At 51.4% G+C, this 21,474-nt stretch overlaps 1 protein-coding gene across 5 annotated transcripts in view; it reads left to right on the forward strand.

Moving 5' to 3' along the window:
- The window catches only part of CAMK2A (calcium/calmodulin dependent protein kinase II alpha), a 70,221-nt gene extending 49,479 nt beyond the window's left edge, over positions 1–20,742 (forward strand). For 2 of the 5 annotated variants that reach the window (XM_055285647.2, XM_055285648.2), the window contains exons 14-19: positions 599–631; positions 1,587–1,635; positions 8,906–8,981; positions 11,993–12,087; positions 17,044–17,272; positions 17,548–20,742. In XM_055285647.2, the coding sequence (XP_055141622.1) occupies positions 599–631; positions 1,587–1,635; positions 8,906–8,981; positions 11,993–12,087; positions 17,044–17,272; positions 17,548–17,551 (486 nt within the window). In that variant the 3' untranslated portion in view covers positions 17,552–20,742. Of the gene's footprint in view, positions 1–598; positions 632–1,586; positions 1,636–8,905; positions 8,982–11,992; positions 12,088–17,043; positions 17,302–17,547 lie in introns of all 5 variants that reach the window. The other 3 variants (XM_063642685.1, XM_063642686.1, XM_055285649.2) reach the window with 3 other exon arrangements.
- The last annotated feature ends 732 nt before the right edge of the window (positions 20,743–21,474 follow it).

Below are 21,474 nucleotides of genomic sequence, written 5' to 3' on the forward strand. Positions count from 1 at the left end.
CCTGCTTTGGCATCACCTGAAGATACTGTTTAAAATGGAGATGCTCAGGCCGCACCCCAGACCTAGTTATCAAACTCCTCAGAGGGGACCTGATTCTGTTTATTGTAACAAGTTTCCCAAGTGACTGTGACAGTCAATTGGGAATGAGGTCCTCCTAGCTGAGATGCACGGGGAGCCTAGGAGAAGACATTGGCCCTCACCTCCAGGCCAGAGCACCCTTTGTCCTTCAAGAGCATTGGATTCTGGAGGCCTCTGGTGACTGGCATCCAGAGCCAGGATTGGCTTTTGCCATCAGAGTTAGGCAGGGTGTAGCCCTGGTCCCAGGGAGGCTTGGCCATGAGCTTGGCTGTTACATCGCTAGACCCAGGCAGTGTGCATGAGGACCCAGAGCTTCAGGCCGAGGACTGGCCCTGCCAGGTCAACTGTTGCTGGTGGCCTTGACTCCGTGACTCCTTGTCCCGATGCCAAGCCGACAAAGGACTACAGAGGATGACCCCGAGGCCCATCCTCCTCCCAAACCTCCCCTGTCGTTCCTCTGCTCCCTGCCGTTTTCACGCTGTGTCTTTTCCTGTCCCATCTCTTCTCCTTGTTTTTCCAGAAAAGAAAGTCCAGTTCCAGCGTTCAGTTAATGGTGAGTGTCTGCCGTCTCCTAACGCCGGTAAATGCTGGGCCTCGAACCCTTGCTCCTGCCTCCCTCCTGCAGGCTGCACTGGGAACCTGGGGCGGGGAGAGGGTGCTCAGGGCGTGCTTGGTACGTGTGCCTTGTGTGACAATATGTGTGTTGTGTGTGTGTGTTGTTTGCGTGTTTCTGTTGACACCTCCAACTCCACGGCCCAGACCAGCAGGCTGACAGCAGACCTGAGACCCTCCTCGGGTATGAAGGTGGATCTGAACCCAGTCCTATGTCCAGACCTTGGCTTCTCGCTTCTCCCTGCCCCTCTGCTCTAGAATTCATCTCAGGCTTGGTTTGTGCCAATCGCGGCGAGGGTGGGGCTTGCTTTGGCCAAAGTAGTAGGTGCCACGGAGGCTCTTCTTGAGCTGGTGTAAGTCTACCAGGCCCGCCGGTGGCAGGGGAGCCACCAGCCCTGCCTCTGTCTAGGGTCCGGTGGTGGCATGGTGGCCCACCTCCCTCTTCTGGTTCCATCGCTGTCTCACTCAGTCGTGTGGTTTTTCTCCCCTCTGAAGAGCCCACTCTCTCTCACACTGGGCCTCCCTCTCTCTCTCTTCCTCCCCTGCCAGTGTATGTTCCTCCCCACTCTGCGGCCGCCATGGTGTCTCTCTGCTCCTCCCCACCCCTTCTTCACCCCCTCGAGCAGAAAGGACCCAGGATCCCCCTTAGCCCTTCCAGAAAGGCCAGGGTTCTCCTTGCAGCCATCCCTTTCCCCCACCCGGCCCCTGGCCACCTGCTCAGCTGGGCCCTCCCCGTCTTGAGGCTGGAGAATCTGACAGGGTTTTCAGGACAGCATCTGGAAAGCAGAGCCTGTGAGGCTCACAGAAACCAGCCGCGTCACCAGGCAGCCAGCGCCTGGCCATGCCTCGTCCCGCTCCCAGGCAGGCCTCACCAGCTCCTGTATTCTCTTTCGCAGGAATCCTCAGAGAGCACCAACACCACCATTGAGGATGAAGACACCAAAGGTAGGGAGGGGCCTTCAGTGTCGGGACCCCTTAGACTTCTGGAACCAGCTCTGGGCAGACCCCTTTTTCCTGACAGCTCCCATGTGCCAACCTCGTTTCTTGCTCGTCTACAGAGAGCTTCGCTCTGGTGCCTTATAAACTGGGCACACTGGGAGGCATCATTCCCATGGGGGGTACTAGAACTACTGCTGGTGCGTAGATAGGTTTTCTTATTTTATTTATTTTTATTTTTTTGAGATGGTGTCTCGCTCTGTCGCCCAGGGTGGAGTGCAGTGGCACGATCTCGGCTCACTGCAACCTCTGCCTCCCGGGTTCAAGCGATCCTCCTGCCTCAGCCTCCCAAGTAGCTGGGATGACAGACGCCTGCCACCACACCCGGCTAATTTTTTGTATTTTTAGTAGAGGTAGGGTTTCACCATGTTGGCCAGGCTGGTCTCAAACTGCTGACCCCAGGTGATCCTCCCGCCTTGGCCTCCCAAAGTGCTGGGATTACAGGCATGAGCCACTGCACCTGGCTAGTTTTCTTATGTTAGAGGATATATATTATATGTGTATTAGAGAAAAATTTAACATATTCAAGTCATAAGTGTTTGGCAATGGTATACATGTTCCTTTTGAAGTAAGTGTTTTTGAGTTTTTCTTAAAAGTGAATTGATTTTAAAAACACTAATAACTGTAAAGGAAGGGAGAGCAAAAATCCAGAAAGCTCCAGTGGCTGGAGTATGGGAAACACTGCGTAAGACCCACCAAAGATGCCGGCGCCACTGGAGCTAGTGGCCAGCAGTCCTCAAAAGCTCTCAGGTGGGGGAAGCAAAGCATCAGGTAACTGATTGGATTGTGAGTAAGGATAAAACAAAAGTAGTAATAAGGGCCGCCATTTATGGAAAGCTTGCTGTGCGCTAGCCCCGGTCTCAGCACCTTATCTGGACTGACTTCCTGGAGTGTCACTATAGCCCACGAAGTAGGTGCTGCTGTGAACCTCATTCTACAGCTGAGGAAACAGAGGACAGAGAGGCCGGGTATGTTGGCCTGTACTCTGTCATCCCGTGGCTCACAAGGATGTGGCTAGGGTTTGAACTCAGGCAGTCGGATTCTAGAGCTTGGCTGGTAACCGCCACTCTGAATGCCTTGGTGGTGGAAAGTGCCCTTGGAGCTTGGAGGAAGGGGCAGGGATTGCTGACTTCTGCCCTGGGGACACCAAATCCTCCAAGTGTTAGCAGCCAGCCCTCCTCCTTCCCCAGGACAGGGAGCTCAGTGGTTCACACACTGAGGTGTGTAGCAGAGATGCCTGGTGGTGGTGGTAGTAGCGGGGTCTCTGAAATATAAAAAAAGGCTGTTGACCTGGAGGGAACTCAGCAGTACCAGTTTAGATATTTTGCCTTAGAATGCAGAGATGGGAAAAAGAGCACTGTATTATGTAGGAAACATTTTTGTAAAATTGTGATTCAGGCTTTAAGGCAGTGTTGACATACCACATACCAAGGCTGCCTCCTGACACTGCCAGGATGCCTGGAAGATGAGCCCTGCCCCGTGTGTGTCCCTTCGTCATTCCCAACCTGGGCAGTGGTGGGTACTCTATCACCACAACCTGGCCCTAGAGCAAATCCATCTTCTGTGATGGCACCAGGGACAACTTATAAAAATACATTATCTTGAACTACTCAGGAGGCTGAGGCAGGAGGATCGCTTGAGGCCAGGAGTTTAAGGCTGCAGTGACCGATGATGGTGTCTGTGAATAGCTACTACACTCCAGCCTGGGCAACATAGCAAGACCCTGTCTCTTAAAAAAAATGAATGAATGAATGAATGAAAGAAAGAAAATACACTATCTTGAAGAATTCCCTGGTAGGGTCAAGTCAGCATTCTAGTTTCACAAAAGTCCAATGTTCTAACCACATTCCCAGCCCTGCCCCCGTGAATTATGACCCCAGGGGTGTGTGGCAGGCCAAGAAATGGTGCTTCTAAGTTGTTCCCCTTATTTGAGGCTAGCTGCCCAATGATAAGAGTTGGGCCCTGGGATGTTGAGAAGACTGGATAGATATAGCCACGTAATCCTGACCTCAGAACAGGTAGGGACCATGGAGGTAATCTGGCTCTGTCTTCTCCACTGGAGTCCATTTGTTGAGTGACCTCAGACAACTTACTCAACCTCTCTGAGCTTCAGTTTCCTTAACAGTAAAGAGGTAATGAAAATAGTACCAACCTCAGAGGATTGCTGTGCAGATGAAATGAGAAGATGCATATGAAGTGCACATATAGTGTTTGGCCCAGAGAAACTATTTAATAAATCTCAATTTCTTTTTTCAAACTGGAGTTCGTGGTTGAATGATAGGAAGCCAGGTGACATTTTCTTGGAGCACCAATTTTACTCAAAGATTATTTTAAGACAAATTTATATGTTAAACAGACAGAAATATTTGGAATAGAAAACAAAATTTGTATGCACTATTAATGTAAATTAGGAGCCATCAAAGACATTTTTCTCCTGGGATAATGGCTTTGGGCTGCATCCCTGAGGTCTCACATTTGCAGTCATTATCCTCTGCTTTAGAGTGATCAGGATGGGGCAATTTGCAAAGTCTTGAATTTTGGCTCACTTTCCAAATTTCTCCCCTTTCCACAGGGAAATCTGAGGCCTAGGGAGGAGAAAGGGCACATATGGCTTATTAATGGTAGGACTGGGACCATGTTTCCTGCCTCAGTTTCCCCACATGTAAAAAACCCCAGAAGCCATGTCTGATGGAAGAAACGGTCAGCCAGGAGCTTCTCCCCGTGTTTGGCAGGAAAGAGGATTCCTTGTGCCTCCCCCAGCCTCTGCTGGCCTCAGAGAAAATTTCCAGGGAACCGTTTTCTGGTGTTAATTTGTTAAGTCTTCTTACTAAGTGAGAATAACAGCTGGTGGGGTGGACTCAGACCTGACATTAAAGTTAATTAGAAATGTCATCCTCCAGGGAACGTAGTCCCCTGAGGAGAGAAAGAGACATTAATATTTCAAAGCCCCTCTGGCTCACTGCACAGGCCTCTTGCCCTCCAAGGTGCCTGGGGCTCTGCTTCCTTCCCACTCCCCCATCCCTCCTGATTTGCTCCATGAAAAATTAATTTCCTCTCCAACTAAAGAGCTACCTCTGCCTCGGGCAGAGACATTCTGGGAAGTATCAGTCAGGAATGCTGATCCCGTCTCAGTCTTAGCATGCTGTATGATCTTGAGAGAGTGTCTTAACCTCTCTGGGGTCTGGGCTTTCCCATCTGTAGGGGAGCATTCTCGGATTGTCTGGGTGAACAGCTGGCAGATGAGAAACGCCAGTGGTTGCTACTAAGCAGCTGCTGAATGAACACAGCAGTGGGGCTGCTGAGGGCATGGTAGAGGCCCAGAATCAGAGTGGACTTTCCAGATGTAAGAAGCACCAGGCCCCCAGATCTTCTGTCCCACAGAACAAAGCTAGGGAGATTCCTGCCCACTAGGGTTTATTGTTGGTAACTTGGTGTCCCGAGTAGCTGGAGACACAGCCAAGTCAGGCACTGTCTCAGGCTACATTAATGGAGGTATAATATCCAGAATTAGGGAGGGGATAGAGAGTGCTACCCCGGACCTGATATTCTGCGTTATTCAGGCCACACCTGAGATTGTATGCGCATACTCAGAGAGGTATCTAGACAGCTCCAGGACTCTCAAGGATTAAATGGCCAGCTTGAGTCAGTACCACAACCTGGAGGCCTTCAGCTCTGAGAAGAGAAGACTAGGCATAGAGGCTGGGGAAGCAGGTGTTCACTTCAGGGCCCCAGAAGGCAGAAAGAAGACAAGAACTGTATCTAGGGGGTTTCGGAAGGACAGATTTCAACTTGAAAGGAGAAGGAAGTGAAAATAGCCAGAGCCGTCCAACAGTGCAGCCAGCTTCCCGGCAGGCCACAAGCCCCGGGTTCCAACCAGAGCCACACCCCCTCATACCAGGCTGCAGGGAAATATCCCTGCCCTGACTAGAGACTCCAGGATGTCCTCAGGAGGAAGTTCCAATTCAGAGATTCCCAGATGATAATAACCACACTCTCATTTCCCAAGAGCCAGGCACGGTGCTAACTTCTTTACATAATGCAGCATCCTTTACATAAGTGCTTTGATCTAAAGGACTCGGAGCAGCAACTGGCTCTCTGTGAGGACCATGTACATGTTAGCTATTTCTATTGACATATTCTTAACTCAATCCTTAGAACAACTCTACAAGGTAAGTACTATTAGTATCTTCATTATACATATAGGGAAACTGAGGCACTGGAACTTCCCTTGCCCAAGGGAACAGCTAGTAAGTAAGTGGCAGAGCCAGAATCCAAAGCCAGGGACTCTGGCTCCAGAATCCGTGCCCTCAGCCACTGTGCTAGACTCTCTGAGGTGGCAGGGAGAAGCAGACCTCAGGAAACAGGCATTGAGCACAGGCTCCTGGAACGGTGAGCCAGAAGGGTCTTAAAGTCCATGCAGAGAAGGCAAGGAGAGTGACTCAGGTCCCACATCAGGAGCACATGGGTTTGCTCTGGTTGTCACCCCTGATTCCATGTGGGAGTGGCAAGAAAGAGGTAGCTCTGGACTGGGCGCAGTGGCTCACGCCTGTAATCCCAGCACTTTGAGGCTAAGGCAGGCGGATCACCTGAGGTCAGGAGCTCGTGACCAGCCTGGCCAACATGGTGAAACCTCGTCTCCACTACAAATACAAAAATTAGCTGGGTGTGGTGGTGCATGCCTGTAATCCCAGCTACTCAGGAGGCTGAGGCAGGAGAATCGCTTGAACTCACTAGGGGAAAGTTGCAGTGAGCTGTGATCGCACCACTGCACTCCTGCCTGGGCAATGCAGAGAGACCCCATCTCAAAAAAAACAAAAAAAACAAAAAACAAACAAACAAAAGAGGTGACTGACTGGGCTAGGCTTCTTCCCACACTCAATCTCCAGCTTCTGGGAAGGAGGGCACAGGTGATCAGGAAGCCAGGTTCTGGGTGTCCTAGGGACAGTGGCTACCAGGCAACTTGGGCGAGTCCAAGGGGCAGGACGAAGACAGCAGTCCAGACTCTGGTTTGGTCCCATTCACTTATTCATTCATTCATTCATTCACTCAACACGTATGTATTGAGTGCTGCCTCTGCCCCAGCCCCAGGAAAGTCCCCAGAGAGAGGTGCAGCAACACCTGTGTGACCCGGTGGCATTCATGGTCTAAAAGTGGACTCATTCCCAGCCCAGGTGATTCTGACTGGAGCCAGGAGAGAGAAGGGAATTAGCTGTTGACAGTGGTGGCTGACATTGAATGATCACTGCTACATCTACCATGTGCCAAGGGCGGTGCTGGGTGTGGTGTGGGAGAATGTGATGCGCTTTAGAGCTGCAAACTCTGATTAGGGTCCCAGCTCCACTGGAGCTAATTATTTAGCTTCTTTCACCTTCAGTTTGCTCATCTGTGACGTGGAAGTAAAGTTGTGCTGTGAGGCTCTGGAACTTGGTAGACTAAGCACATAGCACATGGCCTGGTACACTTATTCATTCATTCAGTGATAAAGGCCTATGGGGCCAAGCCTGTTCCAGGCTCCAGGACGCAGTGAGCAAGGGATGTCACATCCCAGCCCCCATGAGCTCACCTATGAGTTGGGGCATAGATAAAGCATTTGGGCAAAACAATTGCCTGAGGTTAGTGTTAGGACAGGCAGTGAGCTGGGGCCTCAGGGGCCTATGGAAAAGGCCCTGGGCGAGGAGCCAGGCTCTCCACCTGGTATGTGCCATGTCCTTGGGCAAATCACAACCCCCTCACTGAGCCTCAGTTTCCCTAAAGTTTGATAAGGAGGCTCTGGCCTCCGAGGGTTCTTCTAACCTGGATGTTCTATGATTCTGTGTCCTCTGGGCCTGAGGTGAGCTCCTGTGTGGGGTGGCATGGTGTGGGCAACCGGTGAGGACAGGGCTGGGGGGGGCCTCTGCTAGGCTTGGGCTCCCTCCCAGGCTTCCAGACTGAGAAATGCTGAGGCCAGATCTGAGCTTGCAATCCTGGCAATGTGTTCATCTATTCACCTGAGACGGCTCCAGTGGGCCAATGAACTGGCCAGGTTTAAAGCCAAGCTTAAGCCTGTGGAAGGAGGGAAAGGGGCCTGTCTCTGGGAGATGGAGCAAGGCTTCTGTTCGGCTCTGCCAGGAGCCAGGACACCTGGCTTCAAATTCCTCCATCACTGAGGCTCAGTCACCTCATATGTGAAGTGGGAGGAAGCTGACCTTGCCTACCTCCCAGGGTATTAGTGAAGAGCAGAGAGGCAACCCCTGGCAGGGGCCTAGGGAGGTAGGACATGGTCGCACTTACGAGGTGCAGCCACTATGTCCACGCTTTGGCCAATGCTTTGTGTACATCACATCATCCTACCCTCATAACAACCCTCGGAGAACACTATCATCTACATTTGACAGACCTTCAAACCACCCTGTGGCCCGCAGTTGTACAGCTTGAGGACCTGGACAGTCATTTAAATGAACATCTGTCTAAGCTGAAGCCTGGATTCTGCCCACTATGTATTTGGCTCTGAATGAATGAGAGGTGCTGGTGTCTCCATTTTACAGATGGGAAAACTGAGGCTCAGAACATCACACATCTAATAAGACAGCTATCTAACTCCACCAGAAAGACCAGCTGTTTGTGGTGTTTCAGTGGCAGATAGGGAAGGGCCAGGTCTCAGCAAATGGGATTCATTATGCTTAGAAAGTTCTGGACAGCTCAGTGCCTAATTCCTATCGGCACCCAAATACAGCAAGAAGCTCATCGAGGCTCAAGGGATGCGTATACCCTAAGATTTTTCTTAGTGGTCCTGGTTTTGGCCATAAGAAAGCCCCTGGCTCATGGCTATCAGTGACAGTGCCACAGTTGATCCTGTTTTGATTTACATGGCAAAGCAAAGGTGGTAGGAATAAGTATTTGGGAGCCAAGACCTGTATTTACATCAGGCGTAGAGTCAGAATGTCCACCACGTATTCGAGGCAAAGACCGCCAGAGACACTGGCTCTGGCCTTTGTAGTTGAGGAACTTTCACACCTTTTTTTTTTTGCCTTTCTGGGCCTCAGTTTCTCCTGTGGAATGGGGGTGATGATGCTTAGCCCCCAGCAGCAATGTGAGGATAAATGAAATCATCTGCATGAGGTCTTCAGGTCCCAGCACAGAGTCTGGCACATGATAAGGACTCAAGAAATGGTAGTTGGTGCTTCATTACCATCGCTATTATTATTATTATATTATTTCTGTGTCCCCTTCTGCCTTACAGTGCGGAAACAGGAAATTATAAAAGTGACAGAGCAGCTGATTGAAGCCATAAGCAATGGAGATTTTGAGTCCTACACGTGAGTCAGCTGGGCTCATTCTGCATGTCCTGCCTGGATTGTTGTTCAGGGGGTACCGATGGCTCACTTTGGGGGTCCTTGTCTCCGATCCTCATCCACTCACTTTGCATGTGCTGTGAATCGGGCTGAACTCGTATTTCTATTTTGCATCCGGACTTGATGCTTCTATTGAGCTTTCCGTTCGAGACACTGCTCTATATGTCAGTCCTCCTCCTCTTCCTATCCTTCCTCCTCCTCACATCTTGTTCCCTGGGAGGAACTCCAACAAAACTCCCTTGCTTCCCCAAGGAAAGAGGGGGTGGACAGCATCACAGCATGGGCCTCCTCAGGAGATGAGCTGGGAAGGTGGGAAGGGAGGCACGTTCCCTTCATTCCTGCCCAATAGGCCTGGGTGCTCACCCTAGACTCCCTTGGACCTCTGACCTCAGATGGGCAGGAGCAGGCAGGATCCACAAGGCGCATCCCTTCAGTGAGCAGGCATGAGCAGAAGTAATTCTGAGCAGAAGTAATTCTAAGCAGAATCTGAACTCCTCTGAGAAATAAGGCAGCTTGCACAAAAATAACATAAAATGAGACATCCCATACACACCTGGACTTGCCTCTGGATGGGCAGCTGTGTGTGCAGGGGCTGAGCCGGAGCACCCTGTGCTGCTCACTCACACCTTTCCTGGCCTGACCCAGAAACAAACTTCACTTGGGCCCTCAGCTGGCCCCAGGCAGAGCAAATATTTTGGGCTTAGTCCTCAATATTTTGGCCAGTGCTGACAAGGCCTAGGCCTGGAGACCAGACATACACTTTTTGGAGGACAAAGACTGCCAACCAAGGCAGAGTTATTTTTGCCCGTTGGGTTAAAGTGAGTTGGGCATAACCTGGCTGGGGTTTGCTCCTTGGGCAGCCTGTTCCTGATTTCCAGTGTACCCAGAGCTGAAGTTTGCCTCTCAAAGGCTTGGCAGACCAGGTGCATTCTTTTTTTCTTTTTCTTTTTTTTTTTTGAGATGGAGTCTCGCTCTGTCACCCAGGCTATAGTGCAGTGGCACGATCTCAGCTCACCGCAACCTCCATCTCCCGGGTTCAAGCGATTCTCCTGCCTCAGCCTCCTGAGTAGCTGGGATTACTGGTGCACGCCACCACGCCCAGCTAATTTTTGTATTTTTAGTAGAGACGGGGTTTCACCATGTTGGTCAGGCTGGTCTCGAACTCCTGACCTCATGATCCACCCACCTCGGCCTCCCAAAGTGCTGGGATTATAGGCGTGAGCCACCGCACCTGGACTGCCAGGTGCATTCTAATTGTGGGAGAGTTTTCAGCAGCAGCAGGTGGCAAAGCCCCCTAGAAGGTCACTGGCTTCCTCTGGAAGAACAAGGTGCTTAGAAGATGCATGTGCGGAATTGAGGGTGATGTGTACATATGTGTATGCATGCACTTGTACACATGTGTGCATGTTTGAGACTGTGCACAAGGAGGCTGCGCAGGTGCGTGTGCATGTATATACCTGAGCGTTGCATAAAAGCATGGAAAGAGTCTGTTAAGCTGGTCTTGCGGCCAGTTCTAGAAAGAATGGACTTGGAATGTATCATGCCAGTGGCTCTGGAAGGACACAGCCAGGGAGTGAAGGAAAGAGAGGTGGCCCCTGTGGTCCGCAAGCTCCTCAGTGGCACTTCTGGGGGTCCTGGGGAACCCCTCCCAGCTATGTGATGTCACCTCCTCTGACATCTGCATCCTGCTCTAGGTTCTGACCCCTTGCCATGACCTTTGGGGTCCAGGATGCCCTGTATAACCTTGAACATGTTCGTTCATCTCTCTGAGCCTCAGTTTCCCCATATGTACAATGGAGTTAGGGCAGATGGCCTCCAAGTCCCTTCACTCTAGGAGGCAGGAACACCCAGGTGCCTCCAGGGTTGGGGCTTCTTCAGTGGGGGCGCTCAGTCTCCCACATGTCCAGACCCCCACTCTTGGGGGATTCTGGAGCTGGAAGGGTCCTGGGCATCCCGTTTGGTCTGAGCACAGTCCCCCAGTCCCTGGCTTAAGCCATCTGGAGAATTTGGGGTCATGAGTAGAGAAGCAAGTTCTCTGGGGTCACCCAAACAGACAGGACAGAGCAGGGACAGTGCACCCTGCGAATGCTTTCTCCAGCTCAGACAGTGCTGGGCCTGACACTTTCTCCTGGGTGTCTCCAATTCTACCCTGGGTTGGGAGCTTTGCTTGTCCTGGGACACTTCCTGCCCCTGGCTTCATTGCTGTTGTCACAGGGGTCCATGTTATACCGTGAAAGATCCCACAGACCTGGAGATGGGAAAGACAGCTTGTTCCCTTCTCCTGCCTGGCTGTCAGGATCTCCCAGAAGACTAAGACCTGGAAGGGAACAACAGCTGAAAATACACAGCCTCCGTCATGCCCTGTGCTTCTCCTCCCAGATATTACCTCATCTAATGCTATTTTTCTCATCTTACAGAAGAGGAAACTGAGGCTCACAGCCAAGGCTGCTGTTAATAGGCCACCTTTGTTCAAATTAGCAAAACTCACCCCTTCCAGGTATATACCTGGCTTGATGAGCAGAAGTCACTTTTATGTGAAGGAAAAGGCAGTGTCCCCCATCCCGACCCCACAGGAAGACAAATTAGAAAAAGCCCCCTCTGGATCCACCGCCCTGAACCAGGAAGTACAATTTGGAGAGTAGACAGCAAGCTGAATTTCCTCCTCTCTAGCACCTTTAGTGCACTGCACAGCCCTGCACACCATTCATGGTGCTCTTGCTTAAAGGGGTTAAGCCACTTGCTTGGGGTCTCATAGCCACTGGCAGAGCCAGGGCCTGAACCCAGGCTTCCTGGATCTAGATGGCACCAACCAGTCAGTGATATCCCATACTTTATAGCTTGCAAGCCCCTTCCCATCTACTAACTTCAATGATCCTGTGAGGTAGGTGCAATCATTCCTATTTCACAGGCTCACCCTCCAAAGGTCCAATGAGAAGCTGCCCCAGTCCCTCTTCCCTCTGGCTTCTTTCCCCCAGGAAGATGTGCGACCCTGGCATGACAGCCTTCGAACCTGAGGCCCTGGGGAACCTGGTTGAGGGCCTGGACTTCCATCGATTCTATTTTGAAAACCGTGAGCAATTCCTTCTCTCTGTGGTGCCTGTTGTCTGCTCTCGTTCCATGTCCTGCTGGATGGCACAGCAGGGTGACGGGCAGGGCCCCAGGGGCGGCTCAGGAGCCAGTGAAGAGGAAGCTCCCGTGTGGACTGGGGTTGGTACCCTCTTGGTTCCCTCTCCTAACCCTGGCCCATCGACTACCAGCTGCCCCTCCTGTGATTGAAGATGGGGGCGGCAGGCGAGGTCCCAGAGACCAGGGACACACAGGACAAGCCCTCCCAGGCCTCTCCTGCCCATGACCCTGGGAGAGGCCTGGGGAGGGCCTTGATTCCCATATTATAGATAAGGGAGCCTTCTCACTGGCACACACACCCGAGTTACAGTCATCTTGATGCCTGGGGCCATCCCAGCTGCCCAGCTGGTCACAAGCTGGCTGGTGGGTTGTTATGCAAGTGCCCTCTGTGGGTGGGCAGTTTGGGAAAGAGGAAGACAGACAGCTCACACTGCTGTGCCCCTGCCTGTTTGTCTAGGTCTCTGTCCTGCATGTCTGTCCTTCCTGGGCCTCTCCTTTGCAGGAGGGACCTTGGCAGCTTTGCAACCAGGAGCTTCAGGGGGTTGAGGCTGGGCCTGACCCAGGGTGCTTTCTGCCTGTGTCTGTGTTTCCCTAGGCTGGGGGTCAGATAGGGATGAACCAAAACACACACAGGTTAGAATCATGCAGCTTAGGACAGGGAGGAAGGACCTAAGAAGTGGTATATCCAGGGCCCCCCAAATTAAGGGCGTGTACCACTGAGGCTACACAGTGATTTCCGGTGTATGTGGGCACCACTTAAAACAGCACGAGTTTACACAGTGAGAGAGCTCTTTCCTTCTTAATTCTCTTTCAATACTCTGGCTCCATCAAGGGGAAAGGCTCTGCTGGGTGCTAGCCTGTTTTCAACACCTCTCTGCCACTTTGTAATTTCCCTGTTTATCAAAGAGAAAGCAAATCTCAGATCTCTTTCAGGCAGGAGCATGGTGCAAGGATTATGTAACTTTCTTTCTTTTTCACAGGCCTTATTATTAGAACTTTATTCATGATACTGATTGTTCATTAATGATTATGTCAATAAGTTTTCTTTTAAAATAAATCTATAGCCGGGCATAGTGGCTCACGCATGTAATCCCAGCACTTTGGGAGGATGAGGCGGGCAGATAACTTGAGGTCAGGAGTTTGAGACCAGCCTGGCCAACGTGGTGAAACCCCATTTCTACTAAAAATACAAAAACTAGCTGGCCGTGGTGGTGGGTGCCTGTAATCCCAGCTGCTCAGGAGGCTGAGGCTGCAATGAGCCAAGATCACACCAGTGCAATCCAGCCTGGGCGACACAGCAAGATTCAATCTCCACAAAAAAAAAACCACAAAAAACAAAAAACCTATAGAAATTTGTAAAGTGAATCAATTCAGGAAAATCCTTTTTTTTTTTTTTTTTTTTTTTTGACTGAGTCTCACTCTTGCCTAGGCTGAAGTGCAGTGGCATGATCTTGGCTCACTGCAACCTCCGCCTCTTGGGTTCAAGCAATTCTCCTGCCTCAGCCTCCTGAGTAGCTGGGATTACAGGTGCCCACCACCACACCCAGCTAATTTTTATATTTTTAGTAGAGACGGGGTTTCACCATGTTGACCAGGCTGGTCTCAAGCTCCAGACCTCAGGTGATATGCCTGCCTCGGCCTCCCAAAGTGCTGGGATTACAGGTGTGAGCCACCAAGCCCGCCCCAGGAAATACTTTAAGGAAGCACGTACAGTGGCACTTGTGAATGGCAAAAATAACAAAGAAGGTACTTCAGTGACTGAAGTAGGATCTAGTCCAGCTCTTCATCGTACAGAGGGGAAACTGAGACTCAGAGAGAAGTGACTTGTCTAAAGGAACCCAGGAAGCCGGTGGCAGAACCTAGACCTGACTCACCCCAGTGCCCTTTCCCTTCCCTGTAGCACCTGCTGTATCTGCACATTAGCAAACCCCACTGGGACTGACACTCCTACCCTGGCTTGCACCCTCTCTGACTGAACTTTATAGAGTACAGAGGCCAAGGACACCCTCCAAAAAGCTGTGAAGAAGAAAACAACATCTTCCTTTAATAAATCAAATGAATTCTCCAAGGCTAACAAGGAAGATTGAATTTTCGGCCGGGTGCGGTGGCTCACACCTGTAATCCCAGCACTTTGGGAGGTTGAGATGGGAGGATCACCTGAGGTCAGGAGTTCGAGACCAGTCTGGCCAACATGGTGAAACCCCATTTCTACTAAAAATACAAAAATTAGCCAGGTATGGTGGTGCACACCTGTAATCTGAGCTACTCGGGAGGCTGAGGTACAAGAATCACTTGAACCTGGGAGGCACAGGTTTCAGTAAGCTGAGATCATGCCACTGCACTCCAGCCTGGGCAACAGAGCAAGACTCCATCTAAAATGATACTAATAATAATAAAAATTGAATTCTCATGCAAGGAGAGGTAGCTGGACCCCATACGTCCCTGTCACCCTGGAGCTCCCTTACTGATCACGGTAGCCACCATCCTACAGTCTGTCCTCTGGGGGCACTGGTCCCCCAGTGTGAACTTACAATCCCCACAAAGCAGGGACCAGGCTAAGGCCCAGCTGTAAAGGCTCAGGGATGGCAAAATTGAAATAATCACAGAGAGGAAGCCATGCGGCCCTCGGCCTCCCTGTATGCAGCGGGCCCCATCTTAGTGCTGGCCCCCAGACTCCAGGCTTAAACATCAGCTCACCTCCAAGGCAGAACCCACAAGCGCAGACCCAGAGTAACTGCTCACTCCCGGCCAAGTTCCACCCTCCAGGGCCCTATTTTTTCCTGTTGAGGACTTGGTTCTCTCCCACCCTATGCACAAGGGTAGATATTGGAAGGCGCCTGTCTTTTCAAAAGACACCATGTCAGGTGGCGTTTCTTTACAAATGCCTCCTAGGACTCCAGCCCTTGCTGACTGCAGCAAGGCTCAGTGCTCCCAGTAATGCTAAGCTCTGTTTGTCCCTTCTGGGATTGTTCTAGATTGTTCTAACCCAGTCTCACTTGGAAACTGACTTTTTTTTTTTTTTTTTTAATTTTATCCATTATCTCTCTCTCTCTCACTCTCTCTCAATCTCTCTCTCTCTGTCGCTCTCTCTCTCTCTCTCCCTACCTACCAGGTTATGAGACTGGCTATTTTTCATATTTTTTGTAGAGACAGGGTTTCACCTTTTTGCCCAGGCTGGTCTCAAACTCCTGGGCTCACGCAATCCACCTGCCTCAGTCTCCTAAACTGTTGGAATTACAGGAGTGAGCCACCGCTCCTGGATGAAACTGACTTCTTTTAGATTCCACTACATTTTTTTCAGGAATTAGCCCAGCTTGGGACGAGTCATATTGCTTCTCTGGACCTGAGTTTGCGTATCTGTGGAATGGATATGTTGGTCTTGTATGCCTCCAGCCCTGAATGCTGTCAGGGACGCTTACAGAGCCCTCCTCAGATTCTATAGTTGGGCTGCTGGGTGACCTCTGACCTCTGAGGTCACTCCCAAGTCTATGACGTTGAAACCCTACATTCTGTGTGTCTGAGAGCCCAAATTCGAAGTCTGTTATTCTATGGTGCCTAAGACTTGGTAATTTTAAGTCCTTATTCAAAGCCCGGGTGTAGCGTGCTTCTGATATTAGGGGATGGTTGTTATTGGATATTTTCTGCAATCCTGAAAAAAAAAGACATTTTACATTTTTCAGGATATAAGTGGCTCACAAACCTGGCTTGGCACCAGGATCAAGCGGTAGGAAAGGAGAAGGGAGATTTTTAATGTTAGAGATTCTTGAACTGGGCTCTCTAAGGGTGGGGTTGGGGAAGCTGTGTTTTAAGTCAGCTCCTCACATGATTCAGACCTATATTCGGGCTACACAAAGGGAAGGGCTCCTCTCAAGCCCGAGATACAGATCACCACTGTTCAACCCCTCCCTGGGTCATTGTCTTTCTATGCTTTCATTTTCTATCTTGAGGAAAACATAGAGTTTCTAGAATTAATATAATAGTAGTCCTGGTGATGCCTCATGTTTCATCTGGTGGAAGCTGGTGTCAGGGACTTTGTCAGCCCTCTCATGATTCCAAGAGCTATGCATCTCTCCCTAATGCTGGAAAGCCCCATGACCTCACCCCATGGCCACCAATACCATCCTTATCATTTCAAGGTTCTAAGATTCCACAATTCTCATATTCCTCCACATTTCCACAATTCCGTATATCTACAGTAGAAGTGGCTAACAGGCCCAGGGGCCGTGTCTGAACTGTAGACATGTTTCACTTGGCTTGCATGATATTTTAAATTTGAATTAGATGCCAATACTAAAAAATGAAGAGTTTTCATATAAAAATTCAGATTTCCAGATCGTCTTGAAAAACCAGGCACGTCAACACTGGTCTCACTCACATGGCAACCACCAGGGAAGCTGTGTGCAGGATGCCCTCTTTAGGTGGGACAAGACATTCTATTCGCCACAGTCCCCATCACTCCCTATTGCCTCCCTGACCCAGAGGCAAAGGGTCAGTTGTCATTTAGCATCTTATACCCAGCTCTGCCCCCATTGTTTATGTACCTGCCTGGTACCTGGGGAGATCGGATTTGAGACTGTGCTCACAGCTCATCTGGTTCTAGGATCCTCTAGGCTTATTCCATGTGGCTAACAGTCATGATTCAAACATTCCATTTTCCCATGTTTGGTGAATTCTGCATGTCTGAACTCCACTGTATCTAAACTAGGATGTGATGTCCCCATCATCTAGAAGTTCTACCTTGATCCCAGGTAGCTGAGTTCTGCTACAGAGGCCCCTTCCCTGCAAATGAGGCAGGCAGGGCGCCTCCATTGAGAGGGCTGCTGGGAGTGGAGAAAGTGAAGAAAGTGAGACAGGAGGCCCCCGGTTGCATCTCCTCTGCCCCTCCCATCCCCGCCTCCAGTGTGGTCCCGGAACAGCAAGCCCGTGCACACCACCATCCTGAATCCCCACATCCACCTGATGGGCGACGAGTCAGCCTGCATTGCCTACATCCGCATCACGCAGTACCTGGACGCCGGCGGCATCCCACGCACCGCCCAGTCGGAGGAGACCCGCGTCTGGCACCGCCGGGACGGCAAATGGCAGATCGTCCACTTCCACAGATCTGGGGCGCCCTCCGTCCTGCCCCAGTAAGAATCCCTCCTTCCTGCCTCCCACGGTAATGTAAAGGATGGGAGTGTTGCCCTGGAGGGGGTTATGTCGCGGAAGCTGCTGCCTTCAGCTCTGAAAGGCTGCAGAGTGGGGTGGGAAGACCCCAAGAAGGGGGCCAGGCCTGCAGGTCTAGGGGAAGAGCTGGGCAGGAGCCACCGGGGACTGCTTGGACTCCATGTAAAGCAGCAGGGTGGGTGGGTTGCTCAAGCAGGAAACGCCATGCCCTGAGAAGCACCCCGTGTGTGTCTTACAGCTGAGGGACCAGGCCGGGGTCGCTGCGTTGCTGTGCCGCAGAGATCCACTCTGTCCGTGGAATGGAGCTGCTGGTTCTCCCAGGTGGATTTTGCTGGAATTCTCCCATCTCATCACTCCACCACCGTCACTTCTGTACCTGCATCAAGAAAACCTGCTTGTTCACAAAAGTCATCGCAACTTCAGAGCGAACGGCCACATCTCCCCACCTCTCACCCCCACCCTCTCCCCTGCCAGGCTGGGGCTTCCTCAGGCATGGGTGTCCACGGCACTGGCCCCCTCTCCCCAGCCTCAGCTGCTGTCTGCCTGGCCTGTCTTGGGCTGTAGGCTAGAATGCCCGGGCTGTGTGCCCACCAGGGGCTGGGGAGAAGGAGGGGTGGCATGGTGAGGAAGGCAGTATCCGTCCGTCCCTCTCCCAGACCTCTCCTCTTCCAGTGTCCCCGGGGAAGGGCAGATGACACTCCCTTCCCCCTAAGCCAACCGCACTGAAGGAGTGGGGAGAAGAGCATACGCCAGGAGCCTCCTGCCTCAAAGTGCTCCCCTAAGTCTTCTTCCTCCTGTGCTGACCTCAGGGTGGTCTGACCCTTCCCTCGGTGTGGGGGACGTGGCCCTCTCAGGTGCCCCTACTTGCTTTCTGCTTCCTTCTGGTGAAGTCCACCTCCAACATTAACCTGCCCACCCCGCCCCACCGTCATCCCTGGAGAATTCCAGCTTCGTCGTATCTCAGAGAGGGAATCTAATTGTTTTTGGGGGGCAAAAGAAAGCAACGTTTAGGTATCACGTCTACTTGGACCGCATGCCTTTTTATAGCCAAATTTCTGTGTATTTCGTAAATGGATTTCGCATTAATGGATATTTATGTAATAACTAGACTTCTCAGATTATTGTGAGAAGGGTCAGGTTGGAAGGGGTGTAGGAAGAGGGGTGAGGGGTAGTTTTTTTCTGTTCTAGTTTTTTTTTTTGTCATCTCTGAGGTGGACCTTGTCACCTGTGGTTATTGGGGCCAAGGCGGACTCAGCTCCGGGGAGAAGGGCCTCTCTGCCATTTCGGTCCCAAGGTGAGCTGACACAGGCGTTCCTTTTGGGACTGTGGAAGCATCAGATGCCAGCACTGACTCAGGAACAGCAAGTCAGGGCAGAGAGGAGGAGGGAGGCCGTCAGGATGGAAATATCTGGACTTTTCTTTGCTTCCCTCGCAAACTGGGGTCTTCTCTACCGAACTTCCCAGGATTTCATGTCACCATATCTGTGTGCCGCCCCCAGCACCCCCCACCCACCTCTGGGGGGCCCGTGAGCGTGTGTCTTCATTGCCTCTCTCCCCTTGGCGTCTGATGACCACAGCAAAGCACTGGGAATTTCTACTCTTCATGCCTCATCCTGCAGCCTCGGGTTCGCGTTCTCTCTCTCTTTTCCTCTTTCCCTCTTTCCCTGGGATTGACTCTGAGTGGAATACCTTGGCACATCCACTAGGATCTACTGTCTGCACTGTTTTCTTTGCATGACTTTATACGCAGTAAGTATGTTGAAAACAAAAAGAAGAAAACACTCAACAAAACCAATCTACATGTTTTGGACTAAAAAAAAAAATAGAGGTTGTATTCTCAGTGTCCGACTCGGAATTATGTTGCTGCCTCTCTGTGCTTTTGGCCTCTGTGTGGCCGTGTTTTGCCAGCATGAGATACTGTCCCCTCTGGAGGATTTTAGGGGAGGAAGAGCCATGGCCCCAGGGATTGGAGGAGGCTCTGGTACCCTCAACCCTCCTGGGTGTTGGTTGGAGCAGAACTGGTGAGGATATTTGATCCGAGATTTTCTGAGCTCTCCCCGATCACCAGCTGTCTGCTGGGTTCTTTTCTCAAGTCCTGCTGTCCAGGCCCAGGTGAGATAGGCAGCGCCAGGTCTGCAGGCCAGGAGAGATGCTGCTCAGGCCTCCTGGTTTCCAAGCTGGTCCATCACTGGCCTCTGTCCTTGGCAGAGACCTTGCTGCCCAGGCCCAGGGGCAGGCTCTTGGCCTGCCCCAGGCCCAGAGGGCTTCCCAGTAAGGCCCAGTGATCCCATTGTCCTAGGGGCAAAACCACCTGTCCCCCTTGTGAGCTGCCAGTTCCCTACAGCCATCCCCAGTCAAGGGTGAGGGTGTGGCCTTCACCAGGGGCTGCTGCAATTACTGAGCAAGGTCTGAGCTCTTCTTCAGCCTCAGTTTCCTCATTGGTTAAAAGGGTTCTTTGTTCCCATCCAGCCGATGAAGGAGCAAACGTCTGGCTATGTGAAGCCTAATTTACCTGCAGGAATTGGCAGGGATAGTCACTGGCTGGACTCCTGTTTACTTCCAGACCTGGTCAGGCTCCATCCCCTCCCCCACCTGCCCCTGATTCCCCTCTTCGGTGCCTGTCAACTGCTTTTCAGCAGTGGACTGCAGGGGAAAGAGCAGTGATTTGGGGTGAGTAGGCTTCAATTCCCAGCTCTGACCAGACTTGCTGTGTGACCTTGGGCAAGTTCCTTTCCCTCTCTGGAGCTTGGTTTCCCTGCCAGAGGAAACTGAGCTGGAGGAGCCTGAGGTCCTGCCTTTCATTGGCTGACACACCTCCTGTCCACTGTGTCACTCTCCAAGTGCCAGAGAAGAGGCAGATCGCTACCCCAGGCTGAGATGGCCCCCACTGTGAAGGCCACGCCTGTGGGTGGGCAGCCACCTGGTGCCACCACAGGGCACCAGGATGATCCTGATGCAGCAGGCAGGGGAGACTCACAGAAAAATCTGCCCAGAGCCTACCCTCACCAGACAAACTCTGTGCTCCTCCAAAACATCCTTTAGATGCAAATAATAATAATAAATTTAAAAAAATCCAAACCCAAGTTAAAACCTTGGCTCCAGCAAGAAAACACGTTTACAGGAAAGTGTTCTCCTGGGTTTGTGCCCACCATGGTGCGAATCCTGACCCAAGGCCTCCTGTCTCCCTTCAAAGGGAGACCCTTTTGGGGGATGAGTTTGCCAGACTCCCCGTGCTGGTTTCTTTGTTACTATTTGTTTGGGGTTTTGTTTTAGTTCTTTTTTTCTTTTTTTTTCTTTTTTAAAAATATGTGGCTGTGAACTTGAATGAACACTGCTCAAACTTTCTGCTATTGGGGGGGTGGGATGGGAAGAAGGGGCGTCTGTTTTATTCTTGGTGTTTTCAGTGCAATAAATAGCTACAAACTTCTGTGCACTCTGTGTGTCCCTGTCCTGGTCAAGCCCCTGAGCTGGGAGGTTTTTGTTTGTTTCCAGTTCTAGATCTGCCCCATGGCGAAATAAAAGTCCTGGTCTTCATTCTGATTGGACCAACTGTGGTCACATGCTCAAGGCTGAACCAGTCACTGTGGGATTATGCCTGGACCACATACCCCACCTGTAGAACCAGGGATGGGGTCAGCTTTCTCCCAGGTACATGGGGTACCCTCAACAAGAGCAAAGGGGTTGCTATGGGTTGCCTGAGCAGCCAAGAGCTAAAGTCTCTCTTGGGCCCTGGGGCAAGGTTCTTCTCCTCTGGGCCTCAGTTTCCCTGTACAATGTGGAGGTTATTCTACAAGTCCCTTACCCATTCTCTTCCCTCAGCCCAGCCTCACAGACGAGTGCCCAGGACTCACCACGCCAGAGAGTGCTTTAAAGAATGGGGAAGGGGAGGAAGGGTCTCTTTACCCATAAACATATGTCTGGACCTAGTGCCTGGGACACTTTGGTCCTTGGAGCCTGAGCTGCTGGCTTCTGGCAGGGCAGAGCCAAAGTGGTGATGCAGAGGTTTTGGCCACCTTCAGGCCACGGTAGAGTGGCCAACCTTCCCGGCTACCTATGTGAGATTTTCAATGCTCAAACCAGGACAGCACCAGGCCAACCAGACAAGCTGGTCACCCATCCCTTGCCCAGAGGCCTGGATGCCACGGGACCAAGGAAAGGTGCCCAT

The sequence above is a fragment of the Symphalangus syndactylus genome, chromosome 7, assembly GCF_028878055.3.
Source record: "Symphalangus syndactylus isolate Jambi chromosome 7, NHGRI_mSymSyn1-v2.1_pri, whole genome shotgun sequence".
Classification (NCBI taxonomy): Eukaryota; Metazoa; Chordata; class Mammalia; order Primates; family Hylobatidae; genus Symphalangus; species Symphalangus syndactylus.